The following is a 21,706-nucleotide window of genomic DNA, read 5'->3' as shown; positions in this document are numbered from 1 at the left end:
TATTTCCGTGACTTTTTTTTTCTTTCATGGATTCTAATAAAATTCTATTTAAAATAAATAAATAAATAAAAAGATTATGTTGTTTATTTTATATTAGCGATTTCTAAGAAATGGCCTCAAACTCGTCCGACCGACGCGTCTCCGCCGTTACTCGACAAACTTCGGTTAATTGAACGTAGAAAGTTTTTCCAAACTCTCAGCAGCGTCCCTCACACACGCTTCATTTCCATACCGAGGATCCCACGGCCGCGCCCGCCCACTCCCCCCCTCCTGATTGGTCCGCTTCTGTCAACAAACCCTGGCATATTAACCCTCCGTGCGGCTATTGGCTGCTGAGGCTGCCACTCTCTCGGGTGCCTCTATAAGGTCCTCCGCTCCACCATCACATTTAACATACTCTGAAATGAGGCTGCGGCGCGGCGCGTCTCTCGCAGCTCAACACTTTCCCAAATTTTAACCACAATTATGACCAGAAATTGCCTCTCCTTCCTGGATGTATCCGTCTCTTCGATTGCATCCGGGCTAGCTTTTGTTTTGTGAGGTTTGTTTATTTTTTAGTTTTAAGGTGAGCATGTGCTTAATTTTGCGAGGATTGCAGAGGTGCCACCGGGAGTGAGTTGGGCAAATATGCGCCGCTGGGATATGATTCTCACCCGAAAGGCTTATGGAATATAGCCTGGTTTGCCACAGCCTGCATGCCTTCTGGTCCAGCCCCGTGAAGAAGAAACTCATTCTGCTCAGCATCATGTTTTTAATCTGGGTTTACATGCTGTACTCATGCGTGGGCTACTGCTCCAGCATGCCAAGTTTGGTGGCGGAGAGTTACCGGGGCTCGGCGGTGGCCAAGAGGACAGAGAGCAGCAGCAGGACGGACCTGGTGTCCAGGCTGCTGGCGAAACCGCAGCCGTGGGAGGATATAGAGAGCGACTACGAGGAGCCGTCCATCAGGACCGCCGCGTCCAGAGACCTGCTCAATAACGAGCTGGACACGGACAGAGCCGAGGACTGGGAGGAGATGCGCGGGGAGCAGCAGAGAGCCCCGGAGCCCAGCGCCATGTCCAGCTTCTCCAACGGCTCCGGGAGCAAGAAGCTGCCGCAGGCGATCATCATCGGGGTGAAGAAAGGAGGGACCCGGGCTCTGCTGGAGTTCCTCCGGGTTCACCCGGACATCAGAGCCGTGGGAGCGGAGCCGCACTTCTTCGACCGCAACTATGACAACGGACTGGAGTGGTACAGGTAAAAGGGCTCATCCTCATTTTTATTTTTATTTTTGAATGCGGCTGAATATTCCTAGAAACAAAATGCAACAACTTGCGATATTTGCTTTTGTGGCTTTAATTTATGGAGGAATTGCAAAGCAGTGCTGCAGAACACTGACTCTGATATTGACCAATAAGACCAAATGAAACCAAATGTATTTTTTTTTAAATACATTTTGCAGTTTTATTGACCCAGAGAACTTTACAATTATTTATTTTCCGGCCATATTAACACGGTTATAGCTTAACCACCTCATTAACTCCAATTCGTTTTTTTTTTACAAGCACTCCGATTTGGACCTAATAAAGCAGCGTACTATAATATAATAATTATCCAACGAGTTTGGAGTTTATTTCCCAATTAAACCTGTTAAACTGAACAAACAGAGAGAGAGAGAGAGAGAGAGCCTTGTTTTGTGACCTCTGCTTTGTTCTTTACGTCCTCTGGGCCGTTGCCTGGCACAGATCGACTCTTTATTTTTTAATTAACCGTCTAATTCAGAGGTTTGATAGCCGACTGATTTTATCGCGTGTGTAATTTTGCTTCGGTGGAACCGACAGATTACGGAGCTGGTTGGGTTTTTACGCACGGGCTGGCGCCGTTTCCGCGACGCGCAGTGATCTCTGTTGGACACAGAGGAACACTGCACCTCCTCCGTTGCGCGTCTCCTGGCTCGTCCGTCCGAGTTTGAATCCAGTTGGTTTTGTGGTAATTTTACGACTGAAAAATGTAAGTTTTCATACATTAAACGTCGCGTGTTATACCCAGGCTGTGCTCACGCGATCTCCCGGTCAGCTACGGATCCATTTGAGTGAGCGATTGGATGACAAAAAAAAAAAAATCACATTTAACTGCTTGCCATAAGCGGCTTAACGTGGCACAGTTTGCGCAAATCTGCACGATTCCCCTACGTTAAAATCCACATCTAAAAACAATTTGAACCAATTTTGAGAATTGAAAGACGAGAATACAAAGTGTTTTTGTCTCGCATAACATTGAACCTAATAGAGTTTAAAGCTCTCAGAGCGTTAATGCAGTTCGGACCATTCTTATGTCAATGGGCTCCACGGGCCTAAAAGCCTAAGGTGCAAGAAAAGGGAAGATCTACAAGACAAAAGTGGGGATTTTTTTAAAATTTCCTTTTAGAACAACACGTCTTTAGTGGTCCACAAACTAACACTGTCCTTGTCATTTGCATCACAAAGTGCTAATATAACGAGCTGTTAAGCTTAATGACTGTATAGGGCTGCTTGTCAGGTCACAACACCGTAAAAACTAAATGGAAATGGTTGATTGAGTTTTTGCAAACCTGCCTCCATGTTTTGGTGCGATTTTATTGAATAAAATGACCTTTTATTATTTATTTATTCATATAATGAGGGTGAAGTTATGGGTGGTAAATTGCAGATGGTATAATCAATTTATTGATTGGCTACTTGGACTTAAAATTCCTTATTTTTTTTGTTGTTTTTTAACAAAACAGACTAGTTATTACTGCCATTTTCTACTCGTTTTAAAATATCCTCATGTGGTTAATTCTGAGGTTGTTGTCACAAAGTTTCATCTGCACATAAAAAAGGGAGAATGAATTAATGCCTTTGGCCCATGCTCTTGGTCTACACGTTTAAATATGCAGAACGGGGAAGGAGAGGCCCAGCGATTTTGGGCATGACGACGAGGAGGGGGGAAAAAAAAAAGAGAGAGATGAATGGGACCCAAGTGTTGGCAACTTTCAAAATAATGACACCGCTCCTTGATTTGTGCGATGCTTCGTGTGCTCGCTTTGATAGAAACTTCGGTTTTAAAGCAGCCAGATTTACTGGTCGGGGTTCGGAGGGAGGCTGTTATTCAACCCACCTACAGTGTTTCCAGCTCCTCTGCACGGGGAATTGTGGAGAAGCGACGTCTGCTCAATTTGAGGCCATGAAACTTAATACTTTGAAATCATGTAAGGAAGTCCTGACTGGAGGGTTTCTTATGCAGAATGGAAGCCCTCTTTTTCTTCGTGTGTGATTTTCGCATTAGAACCGAACGGTCTACAGTTCTTCTTGGGGATATCTAAAATCCATTTTTATCTGCTTTTTCTTTTTTTATCTCTAATAAAACTTTGGGGTTGTGGAGCGGTGAAATCTGTCCTGACACACTTTTATGGAAGAGCTGCGTCAAGAAATGTATGTTTCAGTGAAACAGCTGGCGTAGGCAGTCCCAGTAGCGGAGGGAAAAAAGTTTTTAGTGCTTCTTTTTCTCGAGGAAATCATACTTCATTCATCACTCCTAACTGTCCCGTTAGGACTAGACACTGGAGAAGATTTGAGGGAGAGCGCTGGCACGTTGCAGACGAGTGCAAAAAAAAAAAGAAAAAAAAAGTGGCATGGCATTGAAATAAATTCTGTTGGAATACGATCCGATCACTCACGGACACGGCCCCGTTTGCGTCCGAGTTGTGTAACTCACCTCTCCTTGTTTGTTGGTTTGCACAATCCCCACTGTTGTAACCAGCTTGCACCATCTTCGCTCTGCCCCAACGGACACGCACATTTAAAGTTGGAATTCCACCAAGTAAATGCAGCCACAGAGAGACAGAGAGACAGACAGACGGACAGGGAGCTAGGGAGAAAGGCCCGAAAGGCAAGCGGCGGACTGAGAGAGCTTTTCCAAAAACGAAAGGAGGTGGCGATAACAAGCCTCATTGTGGGATTTGTGATGTTCTCTGACAGTTTTTATTTGTGCCGAAGACAAACACATGATTCATGCTTTTGACCGAGGGGTCCTTGTATCAGGAGGTACACATTTTCACAGTGAGGTCATGCATGAACTGGCCCCAAGGAACACGCGCACACACACACATAGAAAGAGAGAGTCAGTGTGACCAAATGTGAACAGGAACATTGGTTCATTATTTTCTGTCTGCACCTGTTTCGTGGCGTGAAAGTGCAACTGGTGTTTTCTGATAATAAAAGAAATAAGTGAAGAGTTTAACGGCCGGTTCAGGGTGGGAGCATTTTTTTGTTTGATCCTAGGTTGTTTATGACATTAAACAACAAAATATTAACTGTAAAAGCTTGACGAAGCTAGAGATTGGTTGTTTTGTTGAACATTCACAGTGCTTTGGCTTCTTTGTGTCTTCAAAAGCGTTAAATTAAACTATTTATTATTTATAAGCCTGAAGTCGTGAGTCATTTCGAAGTATCCTGGAACTCGACCTCCTCGCGCGCTTGCCTCCGTTTCCTGGAGGTATTTTATTTACTCCTAACTCTTGTTGACCGTGGCCCTCGTCCCGTCCTGTCAGTCTGCGGTGCATGTTGCTCCCTTCATATTCCGTTTAGCCGTATTGGCCATGAAGGGGCTTTGATATGTAATTACTGTACTGTGGTTTTGCTGTCGTGTCGTGGGCCCCGGTCTTAGCTCACTGTCAGGGCCGGGCAGCGTTGACGCCGGCGCTCCTCCCTCCGAGTGGCTTTAGCATTAAAACAAGAGGCCGCGCACATGCTGGGGAGAGTGTGGTCGCAGAATTTATGGCCATATGGCGGAGCGTGTTTGTGATATGTGACGGAGCTTGCCGATCGTCTGCTCTTCTCTGCAGTTTTAAAAGTTCAGTGTGTGACTTTCAGAGAAGTGTTGCTTCACAGTGATCAAGCACGTACGTTGGAGACCACACACTTCAACCTTCAGTCCTTCTGCGATGTGCTTTCTAATCAAAGGCTAAGCAGTGGGGTTGAGTCGGTGCCATCCCTGAGCAGGATGTCCCTCCGATCAACCTTTGTATCTCGTCTGTGGTAGAACAGCGTGGAGGTAAACGGAGTCAGAAAGCAGTAAAAGCTACTTAAGCTCCCACAAAAGGACAAGTGGAGCATTGTTGAAAAGGGGGCTCCCTCGTTCCACTATCAGACTCTAGATGTTTGCGGAAGTCTGCGCTGTTGGAAAGCCGTTATCTGTCGCCGCCCACCGCTGCTAGCTCTCCAGCCAGACCGCGGCTCCCGTCCATGTCAGAGACGGTTCCGGGTGGGTGCACGTCCTTTTATCTGCTCATCGCAGGGGTGCTCCTGTTTCCACGTAGGTGACCCATCCATTCTCTGTCGCCACTGACCTCGCCCCGCTTCCTTCCCCTCAATGGCCAAAGAGGCCACCTGGTTCTATAGAGCGCCAGTGAAAAGGCGTCAAAGCCAACAAACGCCGATGTTTGCATACATGGCATGTTTTTTTTGTAGAGCGTTATTCAAGAAATGCACGCGGTGTGGCCGCGAGGAGACTCGGCTGTGAAACCGCAAATAATGTTCAAGACTGACGCGCCCAGACACAAATGTCGCCACGGCCCGGCTCCTCTGGGATGGCCGGTATTGATTGGTCAGGCCTGATTGGAGGTAATGTGTGGAGATGGGTTAAGGGTCTTTGACTGGGGGTCAGACCAACGTCTGCTTGCTGACAGGGTCTGTGTGCTGACCATCTGCAGAGCTACAGAAAGCTGCTGGAAGCTACAAGTCCCACTGGGGATTTTATGGCCTTTTCTTTGAGCGAAACAAAAAGCACGGCAGCGCAATCTTTAGACCTGCAGAGTGGTGTTTGTTTCTATTTTTCTAAAACTGCGTTTTAGTTTAAGTCGCTCTTGTCCGTCTACAGTTGCTGAATTTTGGATGATTAGAAACGTTGGCTCTCTGATTGTTTCCTGATTCCTGGAACTCCTGGAACTCCTCGTCTCCTCGGGGGACCGAGCCCCCGCCCAACCAACCGTACAGCTGACAGCAGGTTCACATCCTCCGCTCCAATCCTCAACGTGGCCAACATGAAAAAAAACAAGAAACTGTCGATCCTCCGCGTTGGCTGAACTTCCACCTTTAGTTCCCAAATGAGGATTATTTGTTAATTTCACCGTGTCTCCCCTCAGTACCCACCGGTTCCTCCCTTATGAAACCCTTTTCTCCATTCTCCAGCTGTGCACTTGTGCTGCTGATGTGTAACAATAGTGTCACATGTCACGCTCGGTGAGTCCAACCCTGGGCGGGGCTCGCTGCGGGCCTCGCTGACCACCAGTGGGCCCTCTCCCAGAGAAGCCTTTGGTCAGCGTTAGGAGGCCTTCTCTCCTTGCTGCCTAAGCTGGCATGGCCCATTCGGGAATACACAGTGACTGGGGGGTGGAGAAACAGAGAAAAGGCGGCTTTCATCCCCAAATTACCACCGGTTAATAGTGAAAGGGGAGACCTGTGGAGAGGGGGAGTGGCGGCGCTGTGCTGTTGCGGCCTGCCTCCCCCCCGTCCTCCTCCCGCTGGTGTCCAGTGAACTCGACCATTGGAGACAATATGGCCGCCGCAGAAAAGAACCTCCTGCCGAAAGCAGAGGATAAAAGAGGAGCCTGACAGGAAGTCGCTGTCATACATTCACACACTCCCGAACTCGCCGGGATGATGCAAACAGAAAAGCTAAAGAAAGAGCTCGGAGTATTGTTTGTGCTCAGTCAGAGGACTCGTGACTGCTGGCATGTGTTCGTTTACATTCCCCTCCGAGGATGGAGTCGGGAGTAATTCGAGATTGGCAACAATGAAAAAGAGAATTCTAATGAGGGAGTTGTCGGAGGAAGAAAGGAGGTGTAGAAATCGGAAAGCGGCGCACAAACCCTCCCTCTGTGCTACGTGTGAATTAGGCCCTTTTTTAATGAGGTGATAATTTGGATGTTGTTACACATGTCAGAACAGAACCAGACATCCTCCCTCCAGAGTTATTGGTCATTCATTGCTGTTAAATAAACACTCTTTGGCACATTAAAAAGGGCTCCCCTCGAGGCTGGGCCAAACAAACACACGATATGGTTTTTGTTAATTATTCACTGTTGCTCTTGTTAAAGATAAGTCCTCGCTGCTTCGCGGGGGAAAGATAGTCGCGGGGAGGTGTCGGAGGGAAGGGGAGAAACTGATGACAGAAAACCTGTAAAGCGTCACTTGTCCCAGGTATTAAGTCCCAGAGGTAGCCATTAAGGTGCTGGAGAGCGCCTGTCTCTGGGAGAGAGGAGGACACACACACACACACACGGAGGGAGAAAGAGGACGATGGAGGTCTCCTGAGGTTTCCATTAGCCTGGCAGTAAAAGAGCAGAGCTCATTAGGAGCCCGGAGTTGTCTCTCTCCACCGCGGCTGCTCGACACTAGTCACTCTCTCCATTTAGATGTACTCCCACTGCTGTTGGGCTCTCTCTCATAAGGGCTGCAGGAACACTTCAGCTCAGCTCGGAGACAACCTGGCCAAACTGCGCTCAGTGCCAATTATTTTCCTCCATGTGCAGTTTTTCTCTGCCTTGTTTAACCGAGATCATCAGCAAAGCGCTGGAAACTGCAACTTGTACTTTTGGGAGGCAGCGGCCACTCCGCTGCTACCGGTTACTAATTAAACTGCCTTTACATTTTTACACCAAAAAAGAAAAAGAGCTAGGTTGTAGGATTACGAACAAATTGGGTGGCTTTATATTCATTGCCTTTTCATAAATTACTGTGATTTATGTGAAGAAAAAATCTGGCAAAGGTTTTTAATCGGCTCCAAATCAGAAAGGGTAAACCAGACCTGAGACTTCCAAAGATTTGCTGTTCTTCAAAAAAGAAATCTAGACGCTGCATTTTGTGCCTTTCGAATCCTGGCTCCAGCGACTCATAAATGCTAAGTGAACGTATCGATAACATGTTTTTCTGCCTAAATATTGGATTCTGTCGCACAATATCCCCTTGTAATTTTATCGTCGGGCGCTGGAAGCGCTTGGTTGAGGTCGGGGAAAAATATTGCGGTCTGGAATGATGCGGTAAGAAAGTCCACATTGACTCAAAACAACATGTTTATTTACATTTAGCCCCAACCACAACCCCCCCCCCCCCCCCCCCCCAGAAAAAAACGTAGAAGTACTTTTGTTGCCTAAACCAAACCACCACACCGCCGTCTCTAGCTTAAATGTTGAGTGGTTTGTGTGCCCACCCTCCACCCCGAGTACCTCCTTCCGATAAGTTTCGTAAACGTGCTGCTAGCCGGCGATTGTGTTGCACGCGACTGGTGAAAGAGTTTAGACTGTTGTTGAGTTTTTCTTATAGGAGGCCGGAGATGAAGTGTAGGCTCGCCTGCTGCTGCCAGTCTTTCCGTTTCTCAAAGGTTGATTGCGATGACTGTTGGTATCATTACGCAATAAAGCTAATTATACGTTAGCTTGGGAGGCAGGCCGCCTTCAGGAATTTGTAAACCATTAACCTGCAGCTGCAGCTCGAGTAATGGAGGCTAAAATAATAGGCCAGGCGCACAGGAAGATGGTTTTTCGGTCGCGGTGAGTGACATACAGTGGAGAGGAAATCCCCTCTTCCTCGCGCACGCTTTGTTGTTCACCTGTCTTCAAAAAGGTGTGCAGGCAGTTACGGATGACAGCCAATTCAAACAGGATGCAAAGCAGCTAGCTCGCTCCCCGTGTGTGTGCGAGCGACCGTGTGTGTGTGCGCGCGCGCGTCTAGGGAGTGGGGGGTGGTGGCATGTATGTTCTTCTTGAGTCTGTTTCATCTTTTATTCATCTTTGCAGTAGCTAGATCAAGGAGTCATGTGCCTCTTGGTGCATGTCAAGTGTCAGGAAATCAGTCAGAATGGCTGATTCCGCCTGCACACCTTCACAACAACACCCGGAGATGCGCGCACACACACACCGAGCCTTCACCTGCAGCCTTCTTCATCGCTGTTGGCCGTGTTGTTTTTTTTTTTTTTTTTTATCCTTTCACAGTTCATCAGTTTATTTCGTCCCCGTCTGTCAGCCAGTCGCACCCCGATACTGATGGAGTGCTGGAATGTGTAGCCACCTCCGGGCTAACACCTTCAGCAAACACCCTAAGCAAACACACTGATTAGAGAGGATTACGAGCGCTAAACAAATTCTGGGTAATATCTCCAAGTGGCGGCTTTCAAAGTGTGCGTGTTTGTGGTGCACACAATGAGTAGCGTGATCGCCGTGGCAGCGTCAGGTGACTCGTATCGCGTGTCGAACGAAGCGGCGCGATGTTGCGCTAAGTGTCGCCGAAACGACGGGATCTTTCACCTCTTTTAGGGGCGGACAAATGAACCTTCTTGAGCAACCTCTTTTGAGAGGCTGAGGAAAAACAGGACAGCACTTCTGACAGCATGCTGTTGCACATTCATGAGGAGGAGGAGGAGGAGGAGGAGGAGGCATTGCTACTTCCTTCCTTCTCTCCTCCGTTCCCTTTCACCAACTCCTCTGTTTTATTTATGCCACATGGTGGGCTCCCTCGCTCCACTGCAGGGTTATTAACGCTCTGTAATTCCAGGCAGCCGTCTATGGCCGCAGGCCGATGTGGTTCCAGGCCTGAAAAATATTTGCGGCTCCACACATTCCTGTCTTGTTTTTTAAAAGGTGCCAAAGAGCAACAAATACGCTCAAAAACTGATTTTTTTTTTGAGCAGGAAAAAAAAATAATTCTTGCTCGTCGCGCCTCAGCGATGCCCATCACAAGGCGGCCGCGATGGTATCAGTATGTCTCAACCTCACGCAGTATTTTCAGGCAATAAGTGAAGTAAAATGCTGTTGGAGGGCCTGACATGCAGTCCATGCGGTGGTTAGTTTTCTATTTATTTATTCCACGGTACTAGTTTCTGATGTTGCCTCCAAAACCAGACTGGCCCTGAGCCCAAACCCAGCCTGTGACCGCAAGGGCCTGACTCCCCGGCTCTCCCTCTTTCTGCCTTTCCCTCCCTTGTTGATGCACATCGTCTCCGTCGTCGTTCGCTCTCCCTCTCCTTACACAGCGTTCGCGCGCCCGCCCGGACCGTAAGAGGCGATGTGAAACGGCGTGAAGCGCGACTCCCTGATTCCAGTGTGAAATGATGGATGGGTGCGCTGCGTCGGTCGGGTTAGCCGTCTTGTTTGCCCGGAGGGTCAGTAGATTCCCAGGCTGCTCTGACATAGCGCAGCTTCCCGGCGAAGTTCAGGGTCTGGGGGCTGCATTCATCATCATCATGATCAGAGGAGGAGGAGGACTGCAGCTCCAGAGGTTGAGTGTCAAAGTGCAAGAGACAAGACGAGGGCTCCTACCAGTTCGGCCGATGTGGCTTACATGACACACGATAGCTGCTTCATTATACTCCTTAGACCTTAGATCTTGTTGTGCAGACTTTAGCCATTAAGACTCCAACTTCTATATCCAAAACCTACTTCTAGTTCGCAAAGAGTTTGAGAAATACTTCCTCCTTCAGGATTATATCAGTGCCCATGGGTGCTATTGTCGGAGAGGCGGTAGGATTCTTGATTTAGTCGAGCAACAGAGATAGAGGAGAAAATAGCCTGCAGTAGCTCCACTCACACTGACGGGCACTTTTGACAACGGTAATCTGGGGGAGGAATTTAGCTTCCAAACTGCTCTCCTCCTTCTGGGTGCAACGATACGCAGCAACCCATGCAGGTCTCAGTGTGTGTGTGTGTGTGTGTGATACTAGCCCGGCCTGCATTATTAATCAGTTTAGTGGACAGATGATTTGGAAGGGCTTCCACTCGGCCACCTCCCTCGGTTTCCGGTGACACCGTTATTTAGTGACGCCTGTTAATACGAAAGCCTCGGCCTGATCGGGCAGATAAAGCCGAAGCATCACTTAAGGTTCGTCATTTGCGACATTCTTTTTATGGATTAAGTTACAACGCAGACATGGAGAGAATGCAAGGTATGATTTTTTTTTTTTCTTTTTGAAACCATAGACGCATAAGCTATCGATATACACATGCGCTCCTGGAAGATCTCAGTTTTAAGCAGGGGTCTCTGGATCTTCTCAGCCAGGAAGTGAACTGTCAGAAAGCTCTAAGTGGCCACATACTGACACCTGGACTCCTCTCCAAGTGCTTGAAAGGGAGACCAGACGAAGCTTCCTTCTGCAACTTCAGTCAAATCTCTTCTCCCCCTTTGCCTCGGCGTGTCCCGGCTGACAGCGCCATAAACCGTCTTCTTTATTCTTTTAATTTACAGCCAAAGCCGTGCTCTGTGGTTGAATGTAATGTCAGACTCCAGGCGTAGGGGTGTATTATTTCAAAATGGTTTCTGTGTGCGCTCAAATGCTGCTCTGAAAGCATTCAGCGGGGATGAACGTCTACCTCTCTAAGGAGTGGGTGTTATATGAACGTGTTGCTCATTGCAGTTCAGTTTTATAGTGTATATCTTGATTCTTGATCCAAAGATTCATGCATATCTGCTTGTATCACCTTCCTAAAAACACCTGCAAGAGCAATTTTCATACCACGCATCATCTGAAATATAAGATGAATGCATTTTTTTTGCTGTTGAATACTCCTCGAGGATGAAAGGATCAGATTCAGAACTGATCTGCGAACAAGTGGTCCTCGAGATCCTTATCGTCCGACGACGAGGAGTAAAGATGTTCCTTTGTGTTTCCTGAAAATGCTTGTTCGGCCGCCGCACTGGTTCACGAGACGTGCGCGGGTAAAGAGGCCCTTGAAAAGAAAGGAAGCCTTTCAGTGCTCCTTCAGCCTTGTTTCCTCCCTCTCCCCGATTCCCACTTGTGAAGTGTCACTTTGCTATCGGACTTCAAAACCCCCGATTGCCGGGAGGGGGTCGAGTGAGCCTCGCGGATCGGTGGTTAAAGGATGTGAAGTGGAGTCGGCTTTGACGGAAAGAAAACTTTAGGTGAAGTGGGCTCCAGAAGTAGGCCTATCTCGGTTTATTCAGACAGCAGGTTAATCGAGACTATGCCCGGAGCTATTTAGAGCGCTGTTCAGTGTACGCTGTTGTTTTGGGTGCCGTTACCTCCCACGGGAAGATAACACTCGCTCAAGGGTCTTCAAACCATAGAAACTGCCTCGGCTCTAAAGGAGTAGCAGGAGCAAAAGCCACACCCTTCCTTCGCTGGTGGATACTCGGCGCCCTCAGATTTGTGTCTATGCAAACACACAAACCCTAATTTGGGATTCAAATGCTTTCAACATCCAGACATGTGAGACAATTGAGAAGCCTTTGTATCGAATATAAAATCGACAGACGCGCGCAGCAAAAAAAAAAGCAAATGGCTTTTTTTCTCCTTTTTTTTTTGTCTAAGAGCAAAGTAGTCATTTTGCCAGTGATGCTGCGACGCATGCAGCTCGACGGCAGCCCCTTATCATCAAATCAAACGTGACAGGAGGGAGGCAGAGGCATCAGACAGAAATAACCCTTTTTTCCTGACTGCCGTTTAGCTTCCTCCGGGATTGGGGGGGGGGGTCGGTTATTTAAAAGCACAGGCCAAAGGGCCACTCCGCGGGCCGGCGTTTGATGCTGCCGTGTGACAGCGGCTTCTGCTTTCCGTCTTATCGCCGTTTTTGGCATGGCTTTCAACTTTGATATAATCTCAGCGGACGAAGGTGCAGAGAGGCAACACGGGGAAAAAAATTAATAAAAAAGTAGCAGCCAACAAAAATGTAGGTTTGTGTTGTTGTTTTTTAAATCAGGGAGTCTGTGGCGCTGTCTGAAGAGGAGAGGGCGGTGTTTGCAGGAGCAATTTTGGCACACTTTCCACTTAAGAGCTCTCCAAAAGGATTCTCTCACTCGAGGGGCTGAGAGGGACGGAGAAGTGCTCCACTCAGCCCCCAATAAGCACCCATGCCTTCCTCCTCCTCCTCCTCCTCCACCTCCTCTATCTGCCCTCTCTCTTCCACCCTGCCCCCCCCAACCCCGTCCCCGCCCCTGTGCCCTGACCACTGCCCTGCTCACCCCTCCGCCCAGGGACAATGGCTCACTTTCAAAGAAAAGCAGGAAAAAAGAGGAGCCCGGTGTCACAGAATTGCCTGTTTGCTGACGGAATCTTTGAAAGCAGCACCTCATAAATCAAAAAAGAGCATAATAGCCATTGTTTTCTCCGAGAGCTACTTGTCCCACTGAAATTCCCCCCCCCCTCCACTCTCCTTCCCTCTTTTCTCCCTTCCTGCCTCTTTGGCAGCGAAAGTGGGCAAAGTCAGAGGTGGAGGAGATTTTTTATTATCAGGGGTGGGAGGTCTCTTCTTGTGGATTTGGCGCTTTTTAGGTTCTTCCTCGCCACTTTTTCTTTCTCCATCGCTGTCTGACCATCTCCTTGTTTTCCGCTCCTGCAACCCCCAACACTCAACGTTGTTTTTTTTTGTTTTTTTTCCCCTCGTCCCTGAGCTTGGATCAGCATAATCTATCACTATGCACATTGTAACTCAGGCCTCTCCTCCCTATCTCCACGCCGCATTGTCATGTTGAAATCGGATTAGATGGGGAGCCATTTGCCTCTTCTGTTTGGCTCCGGACTCTTTTTTTTTTTTTTTTTTTTTTTTTGTGTGTGTGTGTGTGTGTGTGTGTGTGTGTCAGCGCAAGGAGCGATGAAAAAGCTCGCGGGCAGTGTAACCATTGTGCGCGGAGAGAATGAGGAATAGCTCGCAGTTTAAGTCGAGCGTGTGTTGGTTTATATTCCTTGAAGACGTTCAAGAGGCGCTGTGTAAACAGTTTGAGAGTCGCGGCGCATGCTCGTGTTTGCATTTACTCCCGAAACGGTTTCTGGGATCTGTCACGCTCTTGCGTTACAAAAAAAAACAACAAAAAAAAAACATGCGTGTATCTGTTTTGATTTCAATCGGCCATTAATGAGCTTTTGGAAACGCCGGATTTGCTTCCCCCCGCCCCTTCCCACTCACCGTTTTGCTCAATTCACCCCTGTGATGCGTCAGCAATCAAGATGATATTATCATAATTAGATCACTGACGCTTGCTTTAGGATTACACAAATCTGCCAGCACCATCTCCATAAGGCACTTTATTGGTTACCTGACGTTACCCTTGGTATATTTCTCTTGTCTCCCCGCGAGTTCCTCTTTTCATGGGGAAATTCTTGCACACAAATATGACGAAGAGCTGATGTTGCATGAATTAAGCATGAGCTAGATGGACATGAACTAGATTCCTAGCTTTTAGGAATATATTTCTGCAGAGTAGCTGCAGCTAAAGGAGAGGCATTGTGCACCACGGAGGCTACAGAATCTGTCCCAACATTGCAGTTTTTATTTGAGAGTTTAAACAATCTGCGTAGGATTACAAAGCAAGTGAATGGGATCTACGACGACAGTTACACACAATGGCATATCAGTGCTTTAACCTTAACAACAATGGTAAGCTTCAGGGTACAACAGGAATCTTATCTGTGAGAGTGTGTTCCCCCTGATAGATCAGCGTCCTCACTTATCTCCCCCGTCCTTTTGTTTTTTCCGCCTTTGATCGCTTTAAACTGCCTATTCGCCATCGGTGTGACTGTGAGCGTTCGCGGCCCACAATTTGAACCCCTTCCATCCACACACTTGATCCAGCGTACATCACGCGGGGCTAGTTCCCTTCCCCGGCGCGCGAGGCCCGGGAGGGAAAGGTGATCCGCGTCCCAATGTCAGTCAAAACCGCTCTTATCGCCTCCGCCATAATCTCGACTCTGCGGTCGGCCGCCAGTTCTGAAACCCGACGCTGGGAGAGCGGTGCGCGTTCGCTTTTCCTTCAAAACCGGTTGTTCTCAAGTGCCCCTTGATTATATGTCTGCGTGTAACGTATCTGCATGAAGCCCTGTCAACCAGCCTTCACCCAAAACCAAAGGCGCTCTTGTCAAAAAACAGATTCTCTTTCTGAAACAAGCCTCATCATCTTTCAGTGCTGTTGCAAAATAGTTTTTTTTTTTTGTGCCTCTGATTGGGGGTAGGGCGCAGTGGCAGAGCTACGCCTGAGTCAGCAAGACAAGAGTGGGTGCCCCCGCCCCCAGGTTGGACCATTTGGGAGGTTTCAGGAAAAGGGACGACGCATCGGATAATGTAATCCGGAAATGCAGAAATGCACTTAAGTGGTGGTCAAAAAATATCCACAGAATTGTTATGGTGTAACGAAGGAAGCTCATCTAGAAAGGCGGGAGGATTTAGGAGCAGAGGTGACGAAACCCATCTCCTAACATGGCCGAACTGAGTCATGTTTAAAAATTCCTGTAACCGTTTCCTCGTGTTTGATTACGCAGCAAATAAGGGGTCTCTGCTTTTTGTCACAAGTGAGATATCCTATGATTGAGTGAGCTTGTTGGTGTTGGAGAGCTGCCTGCACTAATAGGTTTTCAAGCCCTATAATAAGGCTAAACAGGCTCAGTGAGTCATTGATTGCAGAACGCGGTGCACTCCATCAACTTGATTACATTATGCAAGACCTTACTCCACGTTACCCTTCTCCTAACCTTCTGTTTGAACCCTTTTTCTCCTGCAGGGAGCTGATGCCTAAGACCCTGGAGGGCCAGATCACCATGGAGAAAACCCCCAGCTACTTTGTGACCAGAGAAGCTCCGGCGCGAATCTCCGCCATGTCCCGGGACACCAAGTTAATCGTCGTGGTGAGGGACCCCGTCACTAGAGCTATCTCGGACTACACCCAGACGCTGTCGAAGAAGCCAGACATTCCCTCTTTTGAGAGCCTCACGTTCAAAAACAGGACTACGGGGCTCATCGACACGTCGTGGAGCGCCATCCAGATCGGCATCTACGCCAAGCACCTGGACAACTGGCTGCAGTACTTCCCCATGGACCAGATCCTGTTCGTGAGCGGCGAGCGCTTGATCAGCGACCCGGCTGGAGAGCTGGGCCGCGTGCAGGACTTCTTGGGGCTCAAGAGGATCATCACGGACAAACACTTTTACTTCAACCAGACCAAGGGATTCCCGTGCCTCAAGAAAGCGGAAGGCAGCAGCAAGCCCCACTGCCTGGGAAAAACCAAAGGACGAACCCACCCGAACATTGATCCCGAGGTGGTGCAGAGGCTACGGGACTTCTACAGGCCCTTCAACATGAAGTTCTACCAGATGACAGGACATAACTTTGGTTGGGATTGATATTAAAATCACAAAAGACATTTTCTTTTTTTAAATTTGTTGATGAGTTTTGTTGTTTTTTTTTCTTTCTGTAATTCTACGGCAAGATGTGGAGATATTGCTATATATATGTAAAATGTACAGAAATCTATTTTATAATAATTTATTTTTATTTCTAAGCAATTAATTCACTAAGCTGCCTAACCATATTTGTACATAACATCTGACCCACGTGTTGTTTTTAACATTCCTCATTTTAAACTTGCTCCTCCCTCGTGGTCCTGTAAACTCAGTGGATTTACTGGTGCTTCATAATGCAGAAAATCAGCGACGACTGAAGTAGAAACTGGGGTGGGGGGAAATGTAAAAGCACCATATTACGGGTACAGAGTGCTCACAGGGCGGTGGAGAACATCTACCCATGCGCGTCCTCATTTATATATGCATCACACTTTCATCCTGTTTAAGCCCTTTTCCGAGTGTGATTCTTTTCTGAGGTGTTTCACTTCCTTTACAATCCAGCTTTCCTCCACTGGCGCTGGCCTAAGCCGCGGCTCTCATGTCCCATTCCACTCAATAACAGGTAGATCAATAGGCCTAATTGATCCTCATTGTGTCACTCATGCTTAAAGTATACAGCTGCCCTTTCACTTCTTAGTGCTCCTGCTGCCTGCTCTAATGAATGACCCATCCATCAAACGTTGAATCCTATCCGGGGCCACATAAGGGCCCATGTTAACATTATGCTAATCGGGTAAAGGTAACTGGCAGATCGATCGAGCCTCCGCTCTCTAACTCTCCATTAGAAGCAGCGTTGGCTCGTAGCCAGGCCCTTGCCCTATACGCTCGGTTCAAAGGTCGCACAAAGTCTCAATCAAATTTCCTTGAGAGGCATTTGATTTGTTGAGGAGAGCGGACCTGGAGCGCGGCAGGTCGGGGCGAGTGCGTGCCTTGTTCTCATGGTAAGATGGGCAACCTTTGCGTCGAGGCAGCGGAAGGCCGTATCTGGGCCAGAAATCGGGACGTAAAGATTGAAAAGATGACAGGCGAACGGTTTCGCCTCACTTGAAATGGCGCTTCTTCAAACGGACGTCCGCCAAGGCCCCCTAGCCTCAGATCTCAGCCCGGAGAGATCAAAGGAACAGGAAAGGTTTTTGTGAAGCACTCGCGGCGCAGCAAGAATTGCCTCAGGCAGGGTTTCCGTCTAACCTCCGGCGTCATCACAAAACCTCATGTGCCATCGTCCATGGCTTATGTACTTTATGCCTTATTCACCCCCGTCATCCTCACAACTCACCTCTCTACACACAACAGATCTTAACTCTCTACTTGTTGCCAAAAAAAGCTTTGCATGCATATCATATTTCACACGGCTTAGTTGCTATCGTACCACCCCCCCCACCCCCCCGCCATTGCTTCGTAGGTTTTGTCTTTCTACTTGAATTCTTGATATGCAAGAGGGAGAAAATGTGTAGCCTATCATTCTTTGATGTGATGTCTTTGCAGCAAATGGCACGCTATTACAAGGGCAAGGGGGAGGGCGCTCGGGGGGGTACATGCTATGCTACAGTACGCTATGCTATGCATGCTCAGTGTGGTGGCCATTATGAAAATGCAGGCGTAATGGGAGGGGGCTGTTAGCGTCCTCTTGCGAGGGGTTTGACTGAATGTACACAACCTATCCTCATGCAGAGAAGTCCCTCGAATCAGTTGTGAAAGTCAGATTGCCACTTGGTGAAAATTTGATTGTCGTTTTTGAAGAAAATGTTGTGCCTCTATAACTATCGAATCCAACGCAGTTAGCCTGCTCCTGTCATTAGAAGAGATAATGACGAATTCGGTGGAATTTCCAGTGGAAACCAGCTGCACGGTGTAGCCTCAAACCAGTGGTTGTTAGCGGGGGGAGATGGAGGCTTGTTACACTGTATTTTTCTTTTTCTTCTTCTTTCGCTATCCTTTACTTTAACTCTGTCCGAGCAACGAAACAAACCCAGAGAGAATCTGCGCGCAGAAAGCCTTCACCCCCCTCCCCCCACCTCTCCTGCAACGTGCAATGTTCGATTATAAAAGAAAAACAAGAAAAAGCATTTATGGTGACCTCTCGACATTTTCAACTGCATTTGAGTTCTGGTTAAGTTCACGTAACTGAGGGAGCACCTGAAGAAAAAAAAAAAAAAAACTATATATATATTAAAAATATACACTTGCACTCATGGGTTTCATCCATGTTGCTGCATCGGCTATGGTTGAGTTTTATTCAACCTGTTGGGAGTTCTAAAAAAATAAAATAAAAATAATAATAATGTTTTAGAGATGTTTGTCTTATCCACATATAATATGTATCTAGGCTAGCAGATCTGTATGTACAAAAACGAAGAGGACATGTAAATCGAGTATTTTGTGGTATGTACATCAAAGGAATTAATTTTACACGATGCAAGAGCAAAATGGAACAGATGTTTCTAGATGATTAAATACTGAACATTCATAATGTTTCTTTGTATGAAGAAATAAATAAAAAAGTATATATTTTACCAAACCCTCCCGTGCTTGACTTTTATTGGTTCTCTCCGAGGGTCCTTGTTATTTAAACGGCAAACTGTACACTTGAAATTAGAACTCTGGTGCCAGTAAGGTTTGATTTTATGAATGGAAAATCTCTCATAAAAGACGTAAAGCGAGTTAAGAAGGGTATTAAGTCAACTTTAAAGTCAGTTCTCACAGTTGCTCTTCGACCTTTAATGCGTCTTCTCTTTGCTGTCTAGACCGGAGGATGACATTTTTTTTCCCCTCTGGGTTCAAAGTTAAAGGACTTGTTTTGAACAAATTAAAACCTAAAAAATGTCCTTCCTTCTTTCTTGTGGTGGCGAGACATGTACATAGTTTTAACCTTCGGTAGTTTGGTAAATGCTCTCTCTGATATTTTTGGCCTCTGCTCCAACATCTGGGAGAGACGCGACATGACGGAAGATCTACTCCGATTCTTTCCTTAAGTAACAAATAATTTTAAGTAATATTGCACTGCACGTAAAATCATGCCTAAGGAATATAAGCAGCCTCTTAGCAGCAAATTGTAGTTCAGCAATTGAAGTAAGTGTACTGATTGGTCCGTCTTTGAACTACTTTACATACAATTGTAAGTACAGGGACAGCAGGTAGTTAACATGAGAGGAAAGCAGAAAAAACCTGATATCCTTAAAGGGGAATTACCGTTTTTTACAACCTGGACCTTATTTCTGGCATAAAACACGATCGTTCACTCACTCATATAACTTTGGTGTCATTTGGAGTCGCTCGGACGATATTTAGATCCGCGTATATCCATATAGTGGGAGTGACTGGGGCATTAAAACGCAGCCTCTAAATAACGCATTATCTGCCGCGTTTGTTATGATACGCTAGTGCTAATCCCTGTTGAGTCTGGAGTTACCTAAAGCGTATCATAACAAAATATTGGTGAAATGAGAGTTACGCGGCAGATAATGCGTTATTTAGAGGCTGCTTTTCGGTCCAGGTTGTAAGGTTTTGTTTCTGCAGCTGAAAAAAAGCACGATCCCCAGCTGAAAAAAAGCACGATCCCCAGAACAAGGTGACAACCAAAAGCAAGTGGTCAGCTGACCTGAGCGACCTAAATGGGATGTGTGGTTGTGGGAGAGATAAGAACAGATATGTCGGAGCCAGACCATTCAGTGACTGATATGCAAACGCTTTAATCTTAAAATTACGTATAAAATTAGGTCCAAGGCAAATGTGTTCTTGTTTGCGTGTTCTTGTTCAAAGCTGCAGCATTCTGCAGCAAGTGCAGGCGTGCGAGAGAGGCCTGGCTAACACCAGCAAAGAGGTGCTAACTACAGTAGTTAAGACAGAATTAAATAAAAACATGTATGATCCTTTAGGTAAAAGCCTCAGCTGGGGGAAAAAAAACAACTTTAATAGCATTTATTTATCCGTTTATTCAATTTTAAATCACTGTCCATGATCACACCCAGGTCTTTAACAGTGGGTTTTAACATATGGGAGCAGGGAACTCGGGTCTATTTGAGGAGCTTCACAGGTCCAAATATCACGACCTCGGCTTTACTTTCATTGGAATTTAGAAAATGTAAGGCCATCCAATCTTTAAGGCCCCCGAGGCAGTCCAGGAGCGGTTTTAGGAGGTTGCCGCCAAATCCGTTTTTGAACGCAAATTGTAAAGTTGATGATAAAGTTGAGTCGATCGTTGGCGAGACACTGGTCTGAAATAAAACCATGTGGCAGGTTTAGAGGGGAGAATTCCCCATAGACAACTGGAATGTAGACCTGACTGCGCGTTAATTTCGGTTATGTTACCCAATGTGTAATGTCTTAACTTTAAAAGGCGTGAAATAAATCTTGTGGAGAAGGAAGTACAATATTTTCTTATGGGGCCAAAGCATAAAATGGAAATACTACGTGCTCCTTCTTTCACTTTTACTGTTGTTTTTCTTCGATTTGATGCTATTTCTAAAACAGAAATGTCGCTGCTGAATTTTCAATCACGCGAGTTTCACAAATGAAATCAAGTGTAGGCGAAGTGGCCCTTTAAACTGAATGAGGCCCCGGTTTAGAGGCACAACTGGCGCTCCAGGTGAAATATATCAAACGCACCTTTCCCTGCTAATGCTGCACTCCATTAGGAAGCTAACCCTGGGGGTTCAGAGGGCCTTCAGTCTCGTCGGCCGTGGCTCACACAGGTGCACCTCGAAACCTGGAAGTTTTCTGGCCACGAGGATGTTGCGCACTCAGGATTTAATCAGCAGAAAAAAAGTCTGGGATCTCTGTTTTAGTTCACCAAGGTAGGATAAGCTCTGCTGCTTGTGCTAACACGCATGTTCTCGGTTGTTGTTTTTTGGCTCTGCTGAGCTGGTATTTGTGCGCTGGCCTGTCTAACTTTCAATACTTTGATGTTTGAGCGCAGCAGTGTCATCGTGGCTCATTGTTAATCTGTGACACGCTCCCTTGCGGTTGTTGCTTTAGTTTCGCAGGTCTGCAAACATATGTGTTCAGCTGCACTTCCCTGCAGACGGACGTTTCACAAATATCCAATCAGTTATAACTCCTCACGCATTCCTGCCTGCGGACCGCCTGTTCTGAACCGCACCTGCCTGCTTCAAACATCGAATTGCTCTAATTTTAAAGCACACGGTAACTCTGCTGCACCGTTAATGTACTGGATTCATCCATCCTGGCTCAACACATATCATATTCCAGCGGTTTCCAACATGCGAGATGACGAGGACGATAAGGAAGCGCAAAAATATCTCATGTTTTCTAATTCAGCATGAGGAGCTTCACTAGGATTCTCTGCAGTGCTGAGCTTGGTGCATTCACGCTGGGGTTTTGATGAGGCCGTCGGCTTTGTACTGCACATTCTGCCTACATAGAACTAACAAAAAAAAAAAAAAAAAAACGTAGTGGAAATAAAGTCATTAAACATACATGTTCCTCAAAGGCAAGCATGCATTCACATGTGCTTTTGTGCATCATCCGTAAACTGAATAATTTAGGATGTGGAGTTTAATAGGAATTGTAAACCTAATGCAGTGGAAAGACCTGTATGCAGAAACAACCTGCAACAATCTTGGTAATTAGC

At 46.8% G+C, this 21,706-nt stretch overlaps 1 protein-coding gene across 1 annotated transcript; it reads left to right on the top strand.

Moving 5' to 3' along the window:
• The first annotated feature begins 421 nt into the window (after positions 1-421).
• On the top strand, positions 422-19,599 carry hs3st3b1b (heparan sulfate (glucosamine) 3-O-sulfotransferase 3B1b). The gene is made up of 2 exons (XM_084567975.1): positions 422-1,236; positions 15,498-19,599. The coding sequence occupies exons 1-2, from the start codon at positions 665-667 to the stop codon at positions 16,114-16,116; spliced, it is 1,191 nt and encodes a 396-aa protein (XP_084424101.1). The 5' UTR covers positions 422-664; the 3' UTR covers positions 16,117-19,599.
• Positions 19,600-21,706: the final 2,107 nt, after the last annotated feature.

This window comes from Chelon labrosus (assembly GCF_963514085.1).
Source record: "Chelon labrosus genome assembly, chromosome: 19".
In the NCBI taxonomy this organism is placed as follows: Eukaryota; Metazoa; Chordata; class Actinopteri; order Mugiliformes; family Mugilidae; genus Chelon; species Chelon labrosus.
The sequence above is the reverse complement of the archived record's forward strand: the minus strand, read 5'-3'. Positions and strand labels throughout refer to the sequence as shown.